The 17,503-nt window shown below is 37.6% G+C and overlaps 1 protein-coding gene across 2 annotated transcripts in view; it reads left to right on the forward strand.

The window, feature by feature from the left end:
• DCDC2 (doublecortin domain containing 2) overlaps nucleotides 1-17,503 on the forward strand; it is a 56,861-nt gene that overhangs the window by 19,117 nt on the left and 20,241 nt on the right. The window contains exons 3-7 of one of the 2 annotated variants that reach the window (XM_086741779.1): nucleotides 2,892-2,968; nucleotides 3,086-3,217; nucleotides 7,798-7,944; nucleotides 9,040-9,094; nucleotides 11,554-11,755. In XM_086741779.1, the coding sequence (XP_086597905.1) occupies nucleotides 2,892-2,968; nucleotides 3,086-3,217; nucleotides 7,798-7,944; nucleotides 9,040-9,094; nucleotides 11,554-11,755 (613 nt within the window). The remainder of the gene's footprint in view (nucleotides 1-2,891; nucleotides 2,969-3,085; nucleotides 3,218-7,797; nucleotides 7,945-9,039; nucleotides 9,095-11,553; nucleotides 11,756-17,503) is intronic. The other variant, XM_086741780.1, reaches the window with a different exon arrangement.

Consider the following 17,503-nt stretch of genomic DNA (forward strand, 5'->3'; position numbering starts at 1 on the left):
GCCACAGTACCTATTATTGGCAGAAATACAATCCTTTGAATAATAAATGAGCCCTTAACATCTGTCAGGTTGCTTGTTTTCTCAGGGGCCCAATGATTGGGCTGCATGCAATAACATCATGGCCTTCTGAGGAGCCTACATCAAAATTAATGGTTTCATCAGCTTGCGGGAACAACTAAATAATTGGGCACACCTGGGACTACCCTGAAGGGATCCTTTATGCTTAGCAAATGCTTTCTAACTAGTTCCAGTGAAGTGTGGCTTATTGAAACCTGAGTGTTGCAGACTGAATCAGAGAACTTGGTTTGATGGACTGTTTGGAGTATGTGAGAGCTTGAGTACAGGTATCAACAGCATAAGTGAGCTTATATATTGAATACTTTACAGGGGATTAGCCTGGCAACCTAGCAGCTACACAGAGAGGTGTAAGGGCAGCCTAAATTAAGTCATTTCCATTTTGGATGCAACCTGTGTTTGGAGCCTAAATATTAGGCTCCATTAGCATCAGGTATGCTATGGAAGTAAATCAGTATTGCCTCAGCCTTCAGTAGTATACTCTTTAGAAAGTTACCTTTTTTTTTTTTTTTTTTTCCCCCCTGTATTCTGAAGCTCTCTATTAGATTGCTTACATTGGGCAAATAACCCTCACAGGCTGAGAGCAGCAAAAGAAATGTTTTCAGATGTTGCAGTTTAAGGTGTGTTTTCTTTTTCTTCCTAGGGACTCAGTGCATTTTCATCTCAAATGTTGGTGATGTAAACAACGAGTTATGCTCTGAAAAATGTGCTTTAAATATTTCTGCAAGAATGGCTGAGCTCCTAAGTTATTTGGCAGTCTCCAAAAATTTCTTTGCATCCCCTAATGAGCTGTATAACAACCTCTTGCTCTCTTTCCAAGCCTGCAGTAGTAGATGTGAATCTCCCACCTGATTCAGAGCACACTGGAATTAACAGCAAGTCTGTGAATTGCAATTACCTTAGGTATTAAGGCATAGCTCATGTACAGTCTAGTACAAAATTTGTCATTGTATAAGACCAAGACAAACATGTATCTAGGAACTAGATGTTACGAAGTAAATACACTGCCTGGTAAATGGCTTGTGTAAAGGGAAGGTCCCCAGCCGTTCCAGGAGCCTGCTTCCTAGCCTGCTCGACAAGCACTGCTGGCACAATGTGGCAGTGACATTTTTCTTGCTCTCTCTCTTCTTGTAGAAGTCTGGCCAAAATATCCCTTTGCACTGAGCCTTAGATCATCATGCCCCTATTGCTGCTGACTGCTTCTATTTAGTCACTTTGCTGTGCAAAGGCTGACTCTCCCTTCCTCTCTCTGTGACCAGTGAAGGCTTTTGGATTCTCTGAGTCTCTTAGAAAGTGGAAGACTGGGAGGGCTACACTGCTCACAAGGGCCTTTGAGAAAGTTGAGAAGCTGAAGTGAGTTGAATTCAGAATAGATATGCTTCTTTTTTTAGCAGACATTGTGAACAGATTTTGTTCAACAGATTTACCTGTTGCTGTCTTTCACTTGAAGTGATTGTACATCAAGGAATGCCAGTTTTGCTTTTATTTTGTTGATTGTGTTTTCCCTAAAAGAGCTATTTTAACTACAGAATTTATGTACTTGGTGTGAGGTTCTTTGGGTTATGTGGAAAGTTAGATTTGATTATTTTAATAATAATTTTTAGCTAGTTTGAAATATCTGTAGGTTGAGCACCACTCTTGCTTTTTTCATTCTATACAAGAGAAGTATCTGGAAAGCAGTCAGTACTAACTGAATTTGTGTGAAAATCCATGCAAAGACTTAAAGCACTGGAGCCCAGACCATTTTCCATAAATTAAATGAGAATTATTGGCTAAGTTAGCACAGAGTATGATAAAGTTGCAACACATCACATCATTAGACTGCTTTGCATAGTGATTGGAACGTTGCCAATTTAAATAAACTTTGTACGTCTATTTGAAGGCATATCTCTGTGCATGCCGGCTATTTAATTATTTAAGCTTTTATAGTGTTTTTCAGAAATGTAGCCAACTTGTTAATGCATGTACTGTGACTTTTGAATGAGTGTTTGGATTTGACATATTATTTTGATTTGATTGCTAATTAAGAAGAATTAAAAAAAAAATCTTCTTAATGATTTTGGAGTTTGGATTTATCCTCCCCTCCTCCTTTTTTTTTAAATTTGAAAGTGTATTTATAAATGCAATAGGAAATCCTAGCTAAGTGGTGTTGCGTAACTATTAATGTTGAGGCATCTGACTGATCTCAATGCAATGTCTGTTGAAAAGAGTACAGGGAATGATGCTGGGAATTAAGTAGCCTATGTTTTTATCTCTCAGAATAAAATTTTCAGTTCACCTCTTTTGTAAGTCACTACCCTAAAATGAGCATGGTATTCAGCAACATTTATAAATCCCTCATGTATTTGGATTTAAAGACATGTACAAGAGCGAAAGTACGTACTCCATGATAGCAGAGAGACCTAGAGATGGCATTTATTGTTAGAAAGAGAAGATGGTTTAATTGCCTGGGCCATGGTTATGAGCAGTAAGGAATAAGAAAGCAAGAACAGCATTTGAGAGTGTTGCTTTGGGTCTCTAGGAACAACAGCTGAGAAGTTACCAAAGATGTCCATACACTTCTGACCTCTCAGTGGAAACCGTACATTGTGCCATGCTGCACTATGGTATGCTGTGCTGTGGGTGTTATTCAACAGGTATATAAACCTCCAGCAGTAATTAGGTATGCTCTGTGGAAGGCGAAGCTGGAATTGAATAAAACACATGTTTTAAAAACAGGAAATTCTGCAGATACACTCTCCCCTTGCTGGTGGTGGTTGGGACAAACTTTCCCAATGTGAAGACTGAGTAATTCCTAACTCTTTCTGTCCTTGCAGATCAAGCCGGTTACTCACAGCAGGATCACTGTGTCAGCACGATTTCAAAAACCACTCCAGGAGCCCTACACTATTTTGTAAGTAGAACTTTCAGTTTGTGAACTGCCCTTTTTGGGCAGAGGTGTGGTGCCTTAACTTCGGATGAGTTTTATTTAAAATGCTCCTGCAAATTATTTTGCTTTGCTTTATTTCAGCCTGATTGCTAATGGAGACCTTATTAGCCCTGTAGTGCACCTCCTCATTCCCAGGAAAACACTGAACCACTGGGATCGTGTTCTTGAAATGGTTACAGGAAAAGTTACCCTCCGAAGTGGAGCTGTTCACAGGTATCAGGAAGCTGAATATTTGCAAGATACATTTGATATGCGTATATATGTTTTTAAAACTCCATAGGTAGATATAATGGATCATTCATGCTTCATGGGAAATTTCACCATAAGAACATTAAAATACATCAAAAAGCCACAAAATAGAAATACATTGACTCCACGTAACCTTCAGGTTTCGTTTCAACTGCTATTTAAAAAAAGAAAAACCTCAATTTGTTTCAACTGTTGTATCTTAATTAAATATTTAAGCCGGTGTGTAATAATGCAATAATAGTGCAATGTATTTAGTATTAATAATTAAGTTGTGTCAGAATAAAATCCATGAGCATGGTGAAGTTGGTGAAGATGTTTGAAATATGCAATAATAGATGCGATCCATGTTACCTTTTAATTTTGATAGTTCTTTAAATTAATTGGGGCAAACAATTTCAAGGAAAATATTATAGATTCTTTGGTTTTTGAAGACCTGTGCTGTGACTAGGCTATGCTATATACTAAGCTAGCTCAGCCTCCTAGTAAGAGCCAAGTCCAAAGTTGTCACTGGGGGTTTGCCCGTTCCGGTTACTCAGCTGGTCTGAGTTTTTGTGGTATCCCAGGAATAGAAGGTGACCTCTTGGATAGGTAAGTTTCAATCCCTTAAGGCTTTACAATGTAAAATAAGCTCTCCAAAATAGGATTTGGTAGTTGCTGAAAGTTTTACAGCAAAATGATATATGTAGTTTCCATGAGAAACATTGCAGTGTAAGCAGAGTGCCAGGGTGTGTGCTGGCAAATTACTGACATTCCAGTGTTGCCCCATGCAGAGGACATTACAGAAATCCATTCCTCAGAGGGGAAAGGGCCTTTTGTGGAAAAATCATTCTTCACAGCTTACTCAGTGTCTGAGGCTGAGCTTGCAAAATCTTTCTCGAATCAGTGGAGATAAGGTAGTTCTTCCAATTGCTTTCCCAGAGCTGGTACAAACGATAAAGATTAAGGTAAAGTTGTCTGTTGACTATTAACTCTCATCTTATTTTTCCTCTCAGCCTTGCGTTTCTTTGCTCCTATTATCTGGTTACTTAGCACTTTTACTTGTAATAAAGTAAACCTTACACACATGTAGCAACTTTCTGAATCTGATTCTCAGCTAGTGTAACTTAGAAGTGAGCAAAGTAACAGCCGTTTACAACATAAAAATTCTTTCTGCTGTCATGTTGTTTAGCAGTTTACAAACCTTTCACATTTTATTCTCATTACTTCATGTCACTCCTTGGTGAAATTGAGTGACGTACATGAAAGCATATGTCATTCTGTATATAGCTAGGATTGCTTTTGAGAAACTCCCTTCACTGCTCAGTTTTAATCCTTTAAAAAATAAGATAATGTACATGACATTTTGAATTATTTAATATGTTCCTTTTTCTAGTTCTCTATTAACCCAGTTTTCATTTTCTTTTTCTTAAAATGCTAGGAATACATATTAAATACATTAGTGAAGTGGTCATTGTTCTTTAATAAGTTACACATTAATTGTTGGGGTTCACTGAAACTATGTTACCATTAGAGGAGGTCCTGTAAGACCACTGATGCTGGGAAGATGTAATTTCTCATTGTAGAAGGATAAGTGGAATTATGAGAACCTGCATTATGTATATGGGTGTTTTTCTTTTCCATGTTATTAAAAGCAATACGAAGCTGCTAAGTCTTACACACTTTCACATGTGGCTTTTAAAAAAAAAATTCTTGATCATTGCCATCACAATAGGGATGTAAGAAAGAAATATGAGAGAGGAGACAATGAGAAAGTAGCTTTTCTGCTTGCCAGATTGTACATGGGGATGGGCAGGTACCCAGTGCATCAGCAAGCGGGCATTTGGGGATGTTGGTCCTGCACGTTGTGTCTTTGCCGTCTCCTGTGTCAGCCTGTATACTTGCTTCGTTTTGGCTGCCACTTTTGGCTTGGATTGAGGAGGGAAAATGGAAGTCCACTGACATCCCAGAGTACAAGCTCTAGGTCCTCCCCCAGTGACCAGAAGTGCCCACAGGGACATCTTTGCATAATACTAGCCGGAGAGAACCCAGTTGGTCTTTGAACAGTTGTGGCCAGGTGGGTGGGTAGAAGGTTTTGGAAGTAAGCACACAAAATTTGTGTGATATTTGTTAAGTCGATAGTATTTATTTCTTTGAAGTTCCATTTAAAAAAACTTATTTTTTGTTTAATTTTAATCTTCAGTGACTGATTATGTTTGATTAAGTTACTGTTATTATTTGCAGGGTGAAATATGCAACTAGAGACTGCCAGATATTTGTCCATAACTTTTTTGGGAGTTCTATTAGGCAAACAACTTTTGAGAATTAAATACAATGTTAAAACACAAGCAAAGTGAACAAAAAAAAATCTTGTTTGTATGTACCCCTATATACCTGCAGCACCATACAAATATATAAAACAGTTCTTAAACTGTGCTACACTGATTTGCTGTTTTTTCCCCCAAGTTCCCCAAGGCAAAATGTAATCTAGCAAAACACAGTGAGATTAATTCAGAAATAGGCTTCTTGCTGATTTTTAGATTGCTTGCTTTATTTTCATTGTTTGTGTGTAACTGATGTCATCTGTGTGATAGTGAAACATAAATTGCTCTTTGAATTGCTGGCATGCCTGTGAAACGTTTGCTCTAAAAAGTAAATATCAGTAGAATAGAGGGAGTGCCTCAGAGTTAGCGTACCTCTTTGCAAGGAAGCATCAATGTGATCAAGATTTTTTAAATCTGCAATTTCGCCTTTAAGCGTGTCTGGTCTTTGCACTTTGAAAACCAAGGTACTTCTATATGGCAGGGGGCACCTAGAAAATCAAGGTACTTTCATGAGGGGAATATAAGACAGAAATAAACACACTGGAGCAAGTGCAGCAAAGGGCCATGAAGATGAAGAGGTTGAAGATACCTGTCACGTGGGGAGGGCTGGGAGAGCTGGGGCTCTTCAGCCGGGAGAAGAGAAGGCTCAGAGGGGTCTTGTTCATGTGTATAAATACCTGGTGGGAAGGAGGGAAGAGCTTGGAGCCAGGCTCTTCTCAGTGGAGCTTAGTGATAGGACAAGAGGCAATGGGCAGAAACTGAAATACAGGAAATTATGCATGAGCAGAAAAAAAAACCCTAACATTTTTGCTGTAAGGGTCATCAAACACTGGAACAGGTTGACCAGAGAGGTTGTGGAGTCTCCATTGTTGCAGTTCTCCAAAACACGCCTGAACACAACCCCGAGCAGCCTGCTCTAGTTGCTTTTGTTCTGCATGGGGCAGGTGGACTAGGCAGTCTCCAGAGATCATGTCCAACCTCAGCTATTCTGTGATTCTTGGTTCTGTAAGCTGAATCTCTTTTTTTCCTGTGTTTATTCAAGGTTGTGGCACCATGTGTATGAACTTAAGAAGCAGCTTTTTCTGTATTAAACCGAAAATGTTTGCACTTTATAAGTCAAAGGTGTTCTCAAGGCAGACTCTTGATAGTCTTCCTAAAAGTTGTATTGTATAAGTGTATATATCATTTTGTATCCCCTTGCATTGTGTTGAAATTTATGTATAATACATAGAGTAGCTCCTGTAGAAGGCTTATAGAAAGGCAATTAAGATAGCCATTCAACATTCCTGCATTTAAGACTTAAATGCAAAACTGTTAATGTTGACTTTTAAATTAAATATAAATATTGTTGAGTTTTGGAATATGCTTCACAGGAAAGAGCTTATTTATTATTGAATGTTTCCTTTTTCCTCATTGTTTTGACCTTCCTTAAATAAAATCAGAAACTCAAGGAAGTAATGAAGTAATGAAATACAGTGAAGTAATTGGGATAGTGTGGAAATAATGCGTTGACACCCTCCTCCCCCCTAATGCATTTCTTTCTCAGTAAAGTGTACAAACACACAATGTTGTGGTAAAAATCTACCTGCTGTAGTAGACCTATTAGTTGTTGGTATTGTAAATGCCTAAGATACACTGCATCTTGTTAGAATGTCTTGTTGTATTTCCTACTACTTCCAGCCTTACCCCACCAGGTACAGCCATGTTCCAACCTTCTGATCTATACAATATCACAATGTAAGTGCAATATAATCAAACTTGGTCTGTGGTAGGCGGACAGATCCCGGGTTCTCAGTCGTGGGGCCATGAATGCCCGGTTCTTCCCAGATTAATGCATAGCGCGCAGAGCACAGATGAGAGGTGGAACTTGGTATGAGCGAGGTCACGAACTCACGGAAGAGATCCCTTCCAAGGTATCACAGGAAAGACATTAAAGACCTTCTAAGTACAAAGTAATTTATTTCATTTTAGAAATTATGAGAGTATTTTGTCTGTCATAGTGCTTCATACTTCATTAGTTTTATATAAACTGTGATTTAGGTCATTATTTTGCTCTGTCTTTCCTTATCTTTTGTTTTTTATGTAGTTACTGATCATTGTATGGCATCCACTGTACTTTATTTGGTTTCATAAATGGAAATTCAACATGATGTAGCGAGTTTAGATTAATGTAATTGTGAATCCTCTTAATAAACCTAACTGAATGTTAATGTTTATTATATTAAGCACTTTCCTATTTTTCAGACTTTACACTTTAGATGGAAAACTTGTTCAGAATGGGTCAGACTTGGAGAATGGGCAAATCTATGTTGCAGTTGGTAGAGAGAAGTTTAAGAAGTTGCCATATGCTGATCTACTGTTTAGCAAATCTACAGTGAGAAGGCCACAGGGGTAAGTTCTGTAGGTGTGCGATATACTTCTTATGTGCTTGTATATTGCAATTTGTTTAGAAAGTGCCACCAGTAAAGTACTAAATCATCATTCCAAGAATGAGGGAGGGATGAATGGGTTCTTATGGATGCAGAACTTTATTGACAACTTCTGAGAAAGCTGAAATAACAAAAACAAAAGAGAACTGAATTTTAGAAGACTATTTAACCTCATAAACATGCCATTGATCACATATCACAAAATTAATGTCAAAGAAAGGATTATTTTGACTTGGCTTAATTTTTTTTTTTTTCCTGGGATACATATGTACAGTTGAATGAGATTAGGTGCGGCTACACTAATCTAGATTTACTGTTGCTTGGTAGTATTTTGTGGAATATGTACTCCCTTAAGAATGCTTTATGTTTGGATCTATTTTTTGTAGGCTAGAATTATCACATAATAGAGTTCTATACCAGGTGTCTGTAAGGAGAAACTTGGGCTTTTACTATCTTTGGAAAATAGGAAAGTTGGGAGTCATTTTGTTGAAATAAATGGAAAGAAATGGAAATTTGTCCCACAGATTGGTGTAATTTAGAGAAGTTGTCCCATATTCTGCATATAAACTGGGGCATCATTTTTATATATATATATATATATATATATATATATTTTTAGCGAGAACTTGTAGGCAATATGAATAACTTGAAAGTATTTTGGGAAACAGCATTTGCAATAAATGCATTTAAGGACAGTAAAAAGCTATGTTGATCAACTGATGCAAACAGAGTTTTGTTGAAATTACTGGAAATCTTTGTTGTAGTAGTTGTAAGGATCTTTCACATAGTAATTAATTGAATACTGCTCTGCAAATTTTTGGTTTATAAAGGGTGCATTGTGTGGAAATTTAATGCATTTGTTTGAGTAAGTTAATGATTATGCATTTAAATATAGTCTAGTAACAGAAATTAGTGATTCTTAGTAAAAATATGCAATGAATAAAACAATTAACTCTGTTGCCATAGCCAACTTGATGTTATCTGACTTGGTTATAGATATGTAGTGTCTATGATAGTCACAGTGTACACAATTCTAAGATATGGCTTATTTCTGCAGTTCCAAAGGCTCTGTACTACCTCCGATTGTGGGATCTCGAAAGTCTAAAGGGAGTGTAAGTATCAAGTACCATAATAAAGTTTATTTCTAATTTTTCTTAATTCTGGCAGATGGAATGTCCCCGTCCTTTGGGTTTTAATTAAATCTGAAGAGAAGAAATCCACAGCCACCTGGTGGTATGCTTATTAAAGCCTGATGAATCTGTAGCTATTTGCAGTGTCAATTAGACAAAAGAAATCTGAGAAAACATTATTGCAATAATGACTACTTTGTTTTTTATAAAACCTTCCATACCAAAGATCAGCTGCTGCCTCAAGGTCTTTCGCATAAACCTTGTCAGCTATCTTTGTTTATTAAAATCATAGATCTAAAGGAAAAACACAGAACCTTTTACAAAACATCTTGCAGAAGATGGTGTTTCTACATGCTGAGTCTAATAAGGCCATAAACCAGTTGCCTATCTGATGTGTTTTACCCTAGCTAGCCATTAAACACAGAGCTTGAGCCTCCACTGCTTCGTATCCTGTATAGCTGTTTGTATGTGTACAAAACGAGTCCACTGTGGGTTTAAAACGATGCCAAATCAGAATATAAGTATCTGCACTGATTCTCTACAAGGGCAATTTAATGTACAAGTACAAGACAGTGGAGAATCAGACTCACAGTGTGGCATTATAATTGCAGTACTTGATCATGTCCATTCACTGTTTACAGAACAAAAAAGCCTGGAGCCACTAAACAAAATACGTAATAAAATATACAAGTCTGTTCCTTTCTGTAGAAATTCAGTGGAAGATAAAACCTCAGTAAATAACATGCTTTCAAGTGGTGTTTGATTTAAAATGTGAGCTTTGCAATTCTAGTATTTGTAAAAATAACTCATTAACAGTTTTAACTTCTTGCATTTTCTGTATTAACAGCCTTTACAGATTTTTTTTTTATATTCACTTTTATTCCATTGGGATTGTAACACACACTGATAACAAGTGTCAAAACTTACAGAGGCAGGAATATGTACGACTGCTCTTAAATATCTAATGCAACACCTGAACTGGGATAAATAATGCAATTGTTTGCTTCAGTTTGGTATCTACACTTTTTATGATTATTGCATGGAGGTAACAGTCTCCGGTTTGAATTAGAAGAGGCTAAAAAATTGCCATACCCTCATTTCTGTTTATAGAGAAAGAATAAATGGTACATTTGATGGTATTGGTAGATAAATGATAAATTAGATGGTAAAAACTAGATGGTATTTAAGTAAGATATTTGAAACACAACTGATTTCTACTGATTATGTGAAAACTAGAAGAATCACTTAAAAATGTAATAATGTATGCAGAATTTTTTAAAGAGATGTGGGATTTTGTTCAGGACTTATTTTTCTGAAAGATTTTAATTTTACGTAGTATTACCTTTTAAATTTAGCAGTGAGGTGAAAATAATTCTCCATGACCACTGCAGAATGAAAGAAGTTTCTAGTGGGCAAGTTCTAAAATGGCATGAATTGTTCATGCAGCTACACTAAGTGAAACAATGAAATAGCATTTTTGTCTTCTGTGATTTAGTTAAGTCTGTGATAAGGTGAACAGTTCCAGATACTGGTAAGTTTTTCTGCCCTATCTGCTCGAGTTTTTTGTCGTTCTATGGAGTGTTTTGACAGAACTCGATTTGGAAGGAACTACATGTACTGTTAGGCTGGCAAAAGTAGGAGGCTGACAGCCTCTGATGAGAGGCAATGATGAGGTTGTTCAGTTGGTAAAGTCTTTACACAGTCTAGCACGATGTAAACAGCACCCTAAATGGCTGCTGTGTACAGTTCAATTTTTTTACAATGTTGATTGTGAACAGATTTAGAGTGAAGAAAAATGTCTATAAGTAATGAAATCTATGACTAGTACACCTACATACATCAAAGCTATAAAAATAAGGAACAGATTTTTGGTTCTGTTTCTAGATACACCACAGAGCAAGCAGAGAAACTGACTGACACCCTTGGAGGTGATTCAGAGGTGATCTGTTGGCAGACCGCTTTCTTAGTGTCCACTTGGCAGTCAGTGTTACTGCCACATGAGACTGTCATCCTATTCTAGCTGCTTCTGATGCTTAGCAGATTAATACCCATGTCTCATTTACACAGTTCTGTCACGAGTTGTGTGTGTTACCTGTTATAACTTTCCACACATATGCATAGATGAGATATAGCTGTATATCATGTGCATGCATGTATAGATTCACCAGGCCATTCTTTCAATCAAATGAAGCATTATTTCCTTATAATAAATGTGTAATTTTCCTCTGGGAATTGTTGAGGAGCGTTTAATCAATTGAATGATGTAGTAAGGTGATGAGATAAGTTACAGTTTTCTGGATAGTTTAAGATATCGCTTGGCTGTACTAATTGTAAACTAACTTGATAACAATCCTTAGTATTAAAAGGTTGAAATAATATTGAAATTTAAAAAATAAACTTTGTCATTTTCATCAGTAATAATTATGCACACTTCTTTTCAGGGAAATGATCGTCAGTCTAAGTCTACCATTGGATCTAGTGACCCGGGAGAAAACAGTTCCTCACCTCAGCCCCCCAGAGGGAAGGACAAAAAAAGCCGGAATCCAGAGGATTCTGTATCCAGAAGACACTTTTCTAATAACTCTACAAAAGGAAAACAGAAAGTAAGAGTAACAGCTTCCACAGGAGTCCTTCAAGGTAATGGTCAGTACTGAGATAAACACTATGATAGAACAGTGGCTTTTGACCTTCAGTTAAAACAGCGAAACAGTGGAATAATATGCTTGTGTAGTTCTTGACTTGTCTGTTTACTCTGGCCAACTGAATTGACAAAAGTTCTTTCTGCTTAGGAAATGTACCTATGCATAACTGCTACGTTCCTGGCTTCATTGACATACCACAGGAGGCTGCGTATGATATTTAGTATACCTGGGATATTAAACTAACATGGTCCTATCTTTATGCTTTTGATAAAATCATAACAGAAAACATATTTTGACCATTTTCCCACTGTTCTGCCTTGCAAAAAAAGTGAAGAAAAGGAGCTGATCTGCCCAAAGAACATCTCTCTCTCCCTTAGAATGCTTGGTTAGCTGCCTGGTTCTGTGTAACACCATGACCTGGGGGACTAGCACAAAACACGAACTACAGTGAGCTGATAGCTGCTGAGACTAATCATTCAGCAGAGCTGCTGGAGGTACTTTGGGAATTTCTCCCCCACTGTACTGTGGCAGCAGTGTAGAAATTGAGTCATAAACATCCTTTTTGAGAAACTGCTTATCTTATGGTGTGATATTCCCCCTTCCTCTGTTCTTTTTTTTTTTTTTTAGTGACTAGAAGACTGTCCCATCACTACAGATATTACTGACATGCTGGGATGGCTATTTTTACTCATTAGGAATAGTTAAAAAACTCATTGATACAGACCAATTAATATCTCTCAGGAGAAAGAAATGATACTTTTCATAGCATTTGACATTTCTTCTCACTGCTGTGTAAGTGTAAATAATTAAGTGTGCAATAACAAATTGTGGTCTCAAGCTTCATAAAATCATAGAATGGTTTGAGTTGGAAGGGACCTTAAAAATTATTTAGTTCCAGCTCCCCTGCCATGGGCAGGGACACCTTCCACTGCCATTTGTTGTTCTTTCCTCAAGTAATCCTTTCTAGCTGACACTGATTCACCAGGATCTGGAGATCTAGGTTCAGCCCCCATTTCTGTCTTAGCCTTCCTGCTCGACTTTGGGCAATCGCTTAGGCCTAGATACATTCTGCGGCTGGGGAAGCATCTACATGGAGAGCAGTGTGTGTAACAGGAGACAGATCAACCTTCCTAACCTGTTCCCAGTACTTCTCTGAAACTTCCTTTGTGTGACTAAAGGGTATGTCAGAGAGCAGCTGTGGAAATGCTTGGTTTGCCAAGGCTCTTGTGGAGTCCCTGTATAGGTTCAGAGGTGATGAATGGGAAGACAAAAGCTCTCCTAGTTTCCCTCTCTACATGGTTATCACAAGCCTTTTCCTTTAATCAGCTTGGGAGCAGAGAGGACACACCACTCTCATTTGATTGTTTTTCTCCTGCTTTTGTACTCAGCCATGTGTACCTTTGCAACAGGTGGTGACATGCTGTGTTTCTGAAGAGTAGACACTGCACCCTCAGCTGTATAACAAGCATCCCTATAACTTTTCATGCTATGAAGTTACTTTTTCTTTAGACTTTATTCAAGTCATCATTCGTAGCTTTGTAGCTTTCTTTTGGAGTGATTTATAGCTCCAAGTTGTTTTATGAGTGTAAAATGTAACTTTCTTTTTTCCTGACTAATACAAAGTTATTCTTTTGAATGTATCCATGAAATATATGTCCTGATGCTCTTCAAAAAGTTCTTGTGTGTGATTTCAATGGTTGATTCATGGACTGTGATTTTTTTTTTTTTTTTAAAGCAAAAGTAGTTTTCTGTGCACTTGCAGTATAGTTTGTATTAAAATAATGGAAGTGTGACGAGAACTGAAAAGAGCAAAGAATGTTGGTTTTTGCATTTTAAGTATTCATTACAAGTTAATGTGAATGCTGTGCTCCAACTATGGAACAGAAATCTTTTATTCAGTTAAAAGGAAATAAAACCAATAAGCAAACTCTGGACAAATTTAGTTTAAAAACTAAAGAACTAAAGAACTGTTAACAAAAAAGCTTCAGTGACGTTAATGTTAAAGATACTGAGCCTCTGAGTTTCAGAATACAAATAAGTGGCTATGGCTTACACTGGCACTCAGGCATGCTGTGTGCGTGTTTGTACTTATCCTGTGCTTGTATGCTGTATTTACATGTATGCTGCGGGCCCATCGTGCTTTGGGTGTGAAAGGAGCTTATAGTGCTGGGGCAGTACGATGGGATCCAGTGGGCAGATGAATGGTACATGCCATTTTCTTAGGGTACTGTTTTTCTTCACCTGTTGTTTTCAGTACTTCTTCATATAGCGAAGACCTGCGTTAACATCTAGTTCAACCTGAAAGGGCAGAATATAGGCTGTTGCTCTGTGTATTAGTGCAAACTCTTCCCCTTCTCTTAACATGTATATTTTTAGTGCTCTGAAGTATCTCCCTGTCATAGGAGGGAGACACTCTCTCCTAGTTTGTCGCCTTGTCTCTGGGTGAGATGGATTCCTGCAGTAGTTGTGTGACTAGTGGGACTGAAGTGGATGATAAAAGGGTTTTAAAAGCTGGTAATAGGGGTGGTTTATTCTGTATTAAGGCACTTCTGTTTCACCTGGAGATGACTGTATAAGATGCAGCTTCCCTCTTAGGCAGGCAGCTGGTGCCATACAGCCAATTAGATCTAGTATTTCACCTAGATTCAGTTAATGGAAAAGAGCTTTGCAGCTTTCTTCACAGTTTACTTGTGCCTTTTGAAGACTGCTTCAAACATGTGTTTGAAGAACAGGAATTGAGAGGGAAGCATGCAAGTGGCACATTTGTTCTCTTCCTACCTTTTCCCACAAATGCCAAGCTGTAAGCTCTGCCCTTGCGGGGTGAAGACCGGGCATGAGCACAGTAGACTTCTCAGCACATCCATTGTCCACCTGCATTAGTGACTTAGCGAAAGTGCTGCATAGCAAGAACTAAAAGAGGATTATTTGCAAAGACTCCAGCTGTGGTGTACTTGGCCTCACCTTTGCCTTGTTCATTCAGAAGGCATGAACGGAAGTTTAGAAAAGCCTGTTTATTTGGAGGGGCTGTTTATTTCAATCTGTTTCCCCATAGCGACAAGAAAGGTGCAGTAAATCCTAAAGGTTTCTTGACCGTGGTGCACTTTCAGATCTCAGCTGGTACTGGAAACTTGTTGAGGGTGCGATGTATCTTACCTGCCTCCCATTGTGTGAAGTTTAGGGGATTAATTCAAGCTGGGCTTCTAGGCTTCGGCTGTCAAGGAGAGACAAGTGTGTCTGGAGACGCTCATTCTCTCAGCTGACAGTGAAATTAGAGATCTAGCTTAGACCAGATGCTAAAGTATTGGATGCATCATGTAGGTAATACCTGCCTTGGATTATGACATTTTCAGTTTTATTTTAGAGTGAAGAGTATTATTCTGAAATGGAGATGGATTTTTGATGGAGAGATAGAAGCCAGCTCCAGGAATACAGTGCTAATGATTGCTCCCAAGTAGTGTTTTGATCAGTATGGCTCCATTGTCTACTCTGAAGGCTCATTGCAGTTCCTCAGTTGGCTTTGCAGGTTTATTTAAAAAAATTCTTTCATATTCAAAGGCTTTGGATTGGATAAGAGAAGCACTTATCATCATATTACAACTTTTATTTTATTTTTTTTTTCCTGATGCACAGTGAAAAAGACTCTTGGCATTTTAGTTGGCTGCATTTGGCTGTCACTGATGTGGGATTAATTTATTTTAATCTGAAAGCAATAAACTGCACAGTGAGTTTACACATTATACATTTTGGAGTGTACTGAAATAGATAAAAAGAAAATATTAATGGTAGAAAATGTATCCCATATTCTTTACTGTCCTTGTCACTGCCAATTTTGCAGTTATGTGGAATCTTCTGAGTGCCAGAGTGTTTGAAAGTGTTCCCTGGGACTTAACATCCAAAGAATTATGCTCATAGCATACTTAAAGCTTAACCTAATCTTCCAGCAAAGTTTAGTTGGACTAGCTGTGTATTTACTTTGAGTGTGTTTGTTTGTTTGTTTTTAAATACACTGAGAATTTCAGCAGCATGCCATTCATGTTACAACTGATCCATGTCATAATCCTCTCAAATCAAGATGACTGAAGAATTTCCTGGTGTTGAAAGCTCATTGTACAAGACTTAAATTCAGCACTTCTTAGAGCAGATGCAGTAAACTGTGAACTGGTGCTTTGGTTTTTGTAACCTAGAAGGCATGCTATTAAAGTTGTGATTGGACTCTCATTGCACTGGTAGAAACCGAAATAATATTGAATGTATTACATGTAACAGTAATTGCAACTGGAAGTGTGAGATTTAGAGCTTAGACTAGTGCAGCTGGTTCAGCAGAATTTGAGCTTATGAACATGACACCAATTTTAGTTATCAGCATCAGTTTAAGATTTAGAGAAACCCAAAACCCAAAGCTACCTACTTTTTGGTTTGCAACATATTCTGTAAATAGTATACTGTAGGAAGTTAAACAAGAAAGTAGCAAATTCAGAAGTGCAGAAGAAAATTCTGCTAAGGGAGCACCCTCACTTTAAAGCCTATTCCATTCAGACAGTAGTTTTAATTGTGGTCACACAGCTTGCAAAAAAACCCATACTATAAAACAAGTTCTAGACATAATAGAATGTGAAATTTGAGTTCTTGTTATGATTTGGAAAAGTACTATGCTGGAGATGGACTGAACCACTCCAAAGTTTTTCAGATCTAGTTTTGAGTATTATGAGGTCTTCGAAGTCAGCAATCATTTCAGTTTCCTGGTTTTGCCATTGGCTAAAAAAAAGGAAAGAAAAGTCCAGCTCTTAATTAAAGGGTAAACCTTGCGTTGTTGCTCTTTCTTTGAGCACGTGGTGAGTTTCTTTGGGTTTGCTTTTAGTAAAATGAATACATTGCAAAACATAAAGCAGGCAAATAGTATTTGGCAGGAGGAAAGCCATTTTGCTTAACTTGCTGCAGGATGGAGTGCCAGTGTACTGATGCTTAGTTTGGAATGACTGGACCAGAAGAGACATTTCAAGGCTTTTGCATTTGCTTTGTGACAGTTTAGCCCTTAGGACCCAGCTGTACCCAAGAGAAAGCTGAGTTTTGGAACAGGCATGGAATTAAAAAAGATGTGGCTGAATGGGAGCTGCTTTATTAACTTAAAAATGCAAATAGTCTTAATGATCTGTCATTTAAATAAATGAATGAATTAGATGCTTAGAAACACAGAGAATAAATGAGGTGAGTTACCAAAGTGGGGAGAAGGATGAAAAAGCCTCATATTATGACATGCAATCCTTACTTTTGTAGCTGTTTATGTGTAACAACGAGCTATTGCAGCCGACTAAGGCAGCTTTTTCTTTGCTCTACCATTACCAGATTTCCTAGCAGTACAGGAGACTGCTGCATACAAGGTCAACTTCTAGAAGCACCTTATGCAGTTTCTATTGAGGTAGCCAGATGTCAGCAATCTATAATGGAGTGAAATCTTATCAGAAATTAAATATTTTCTGAGAAGAGGAACTAATTGCTTAGAAGCTTGAGGCTGCAATAGTATCAGGTGAAGAAAAATACATATTTTTAAATATTCACAACAGTTTGATATATATATTGCTACCATTCTGTCTTTAATTCCATTACTTTTTGATGACAGAAGTCACATATGCAAACCTATCATGAAGGCAGTGGCTTCATTTCGTTGGAAATGGGCCTTGTACAACAGTGATACTTCAAAATTAAAAACAAAAAAGCAATAAAAAAAAGCCAGAAAATAAAATTATATAGT

The sequence above is a fragment of the Chlamydotis macqueenii genome, chromosome 2 (assembly GCF_036417535.1).
Source record: "Chlamydotis macqueenii isolate bChlMac1 chromosome 2, bChlMac1.mat, whole genome shotgun sequence".
Lineage (NCBI taxonomy): Eukaryota > Metazoa > Chordata > Aves > Otidiformes > Otididae > Chlamydotis > Chlamydotis macqueenii.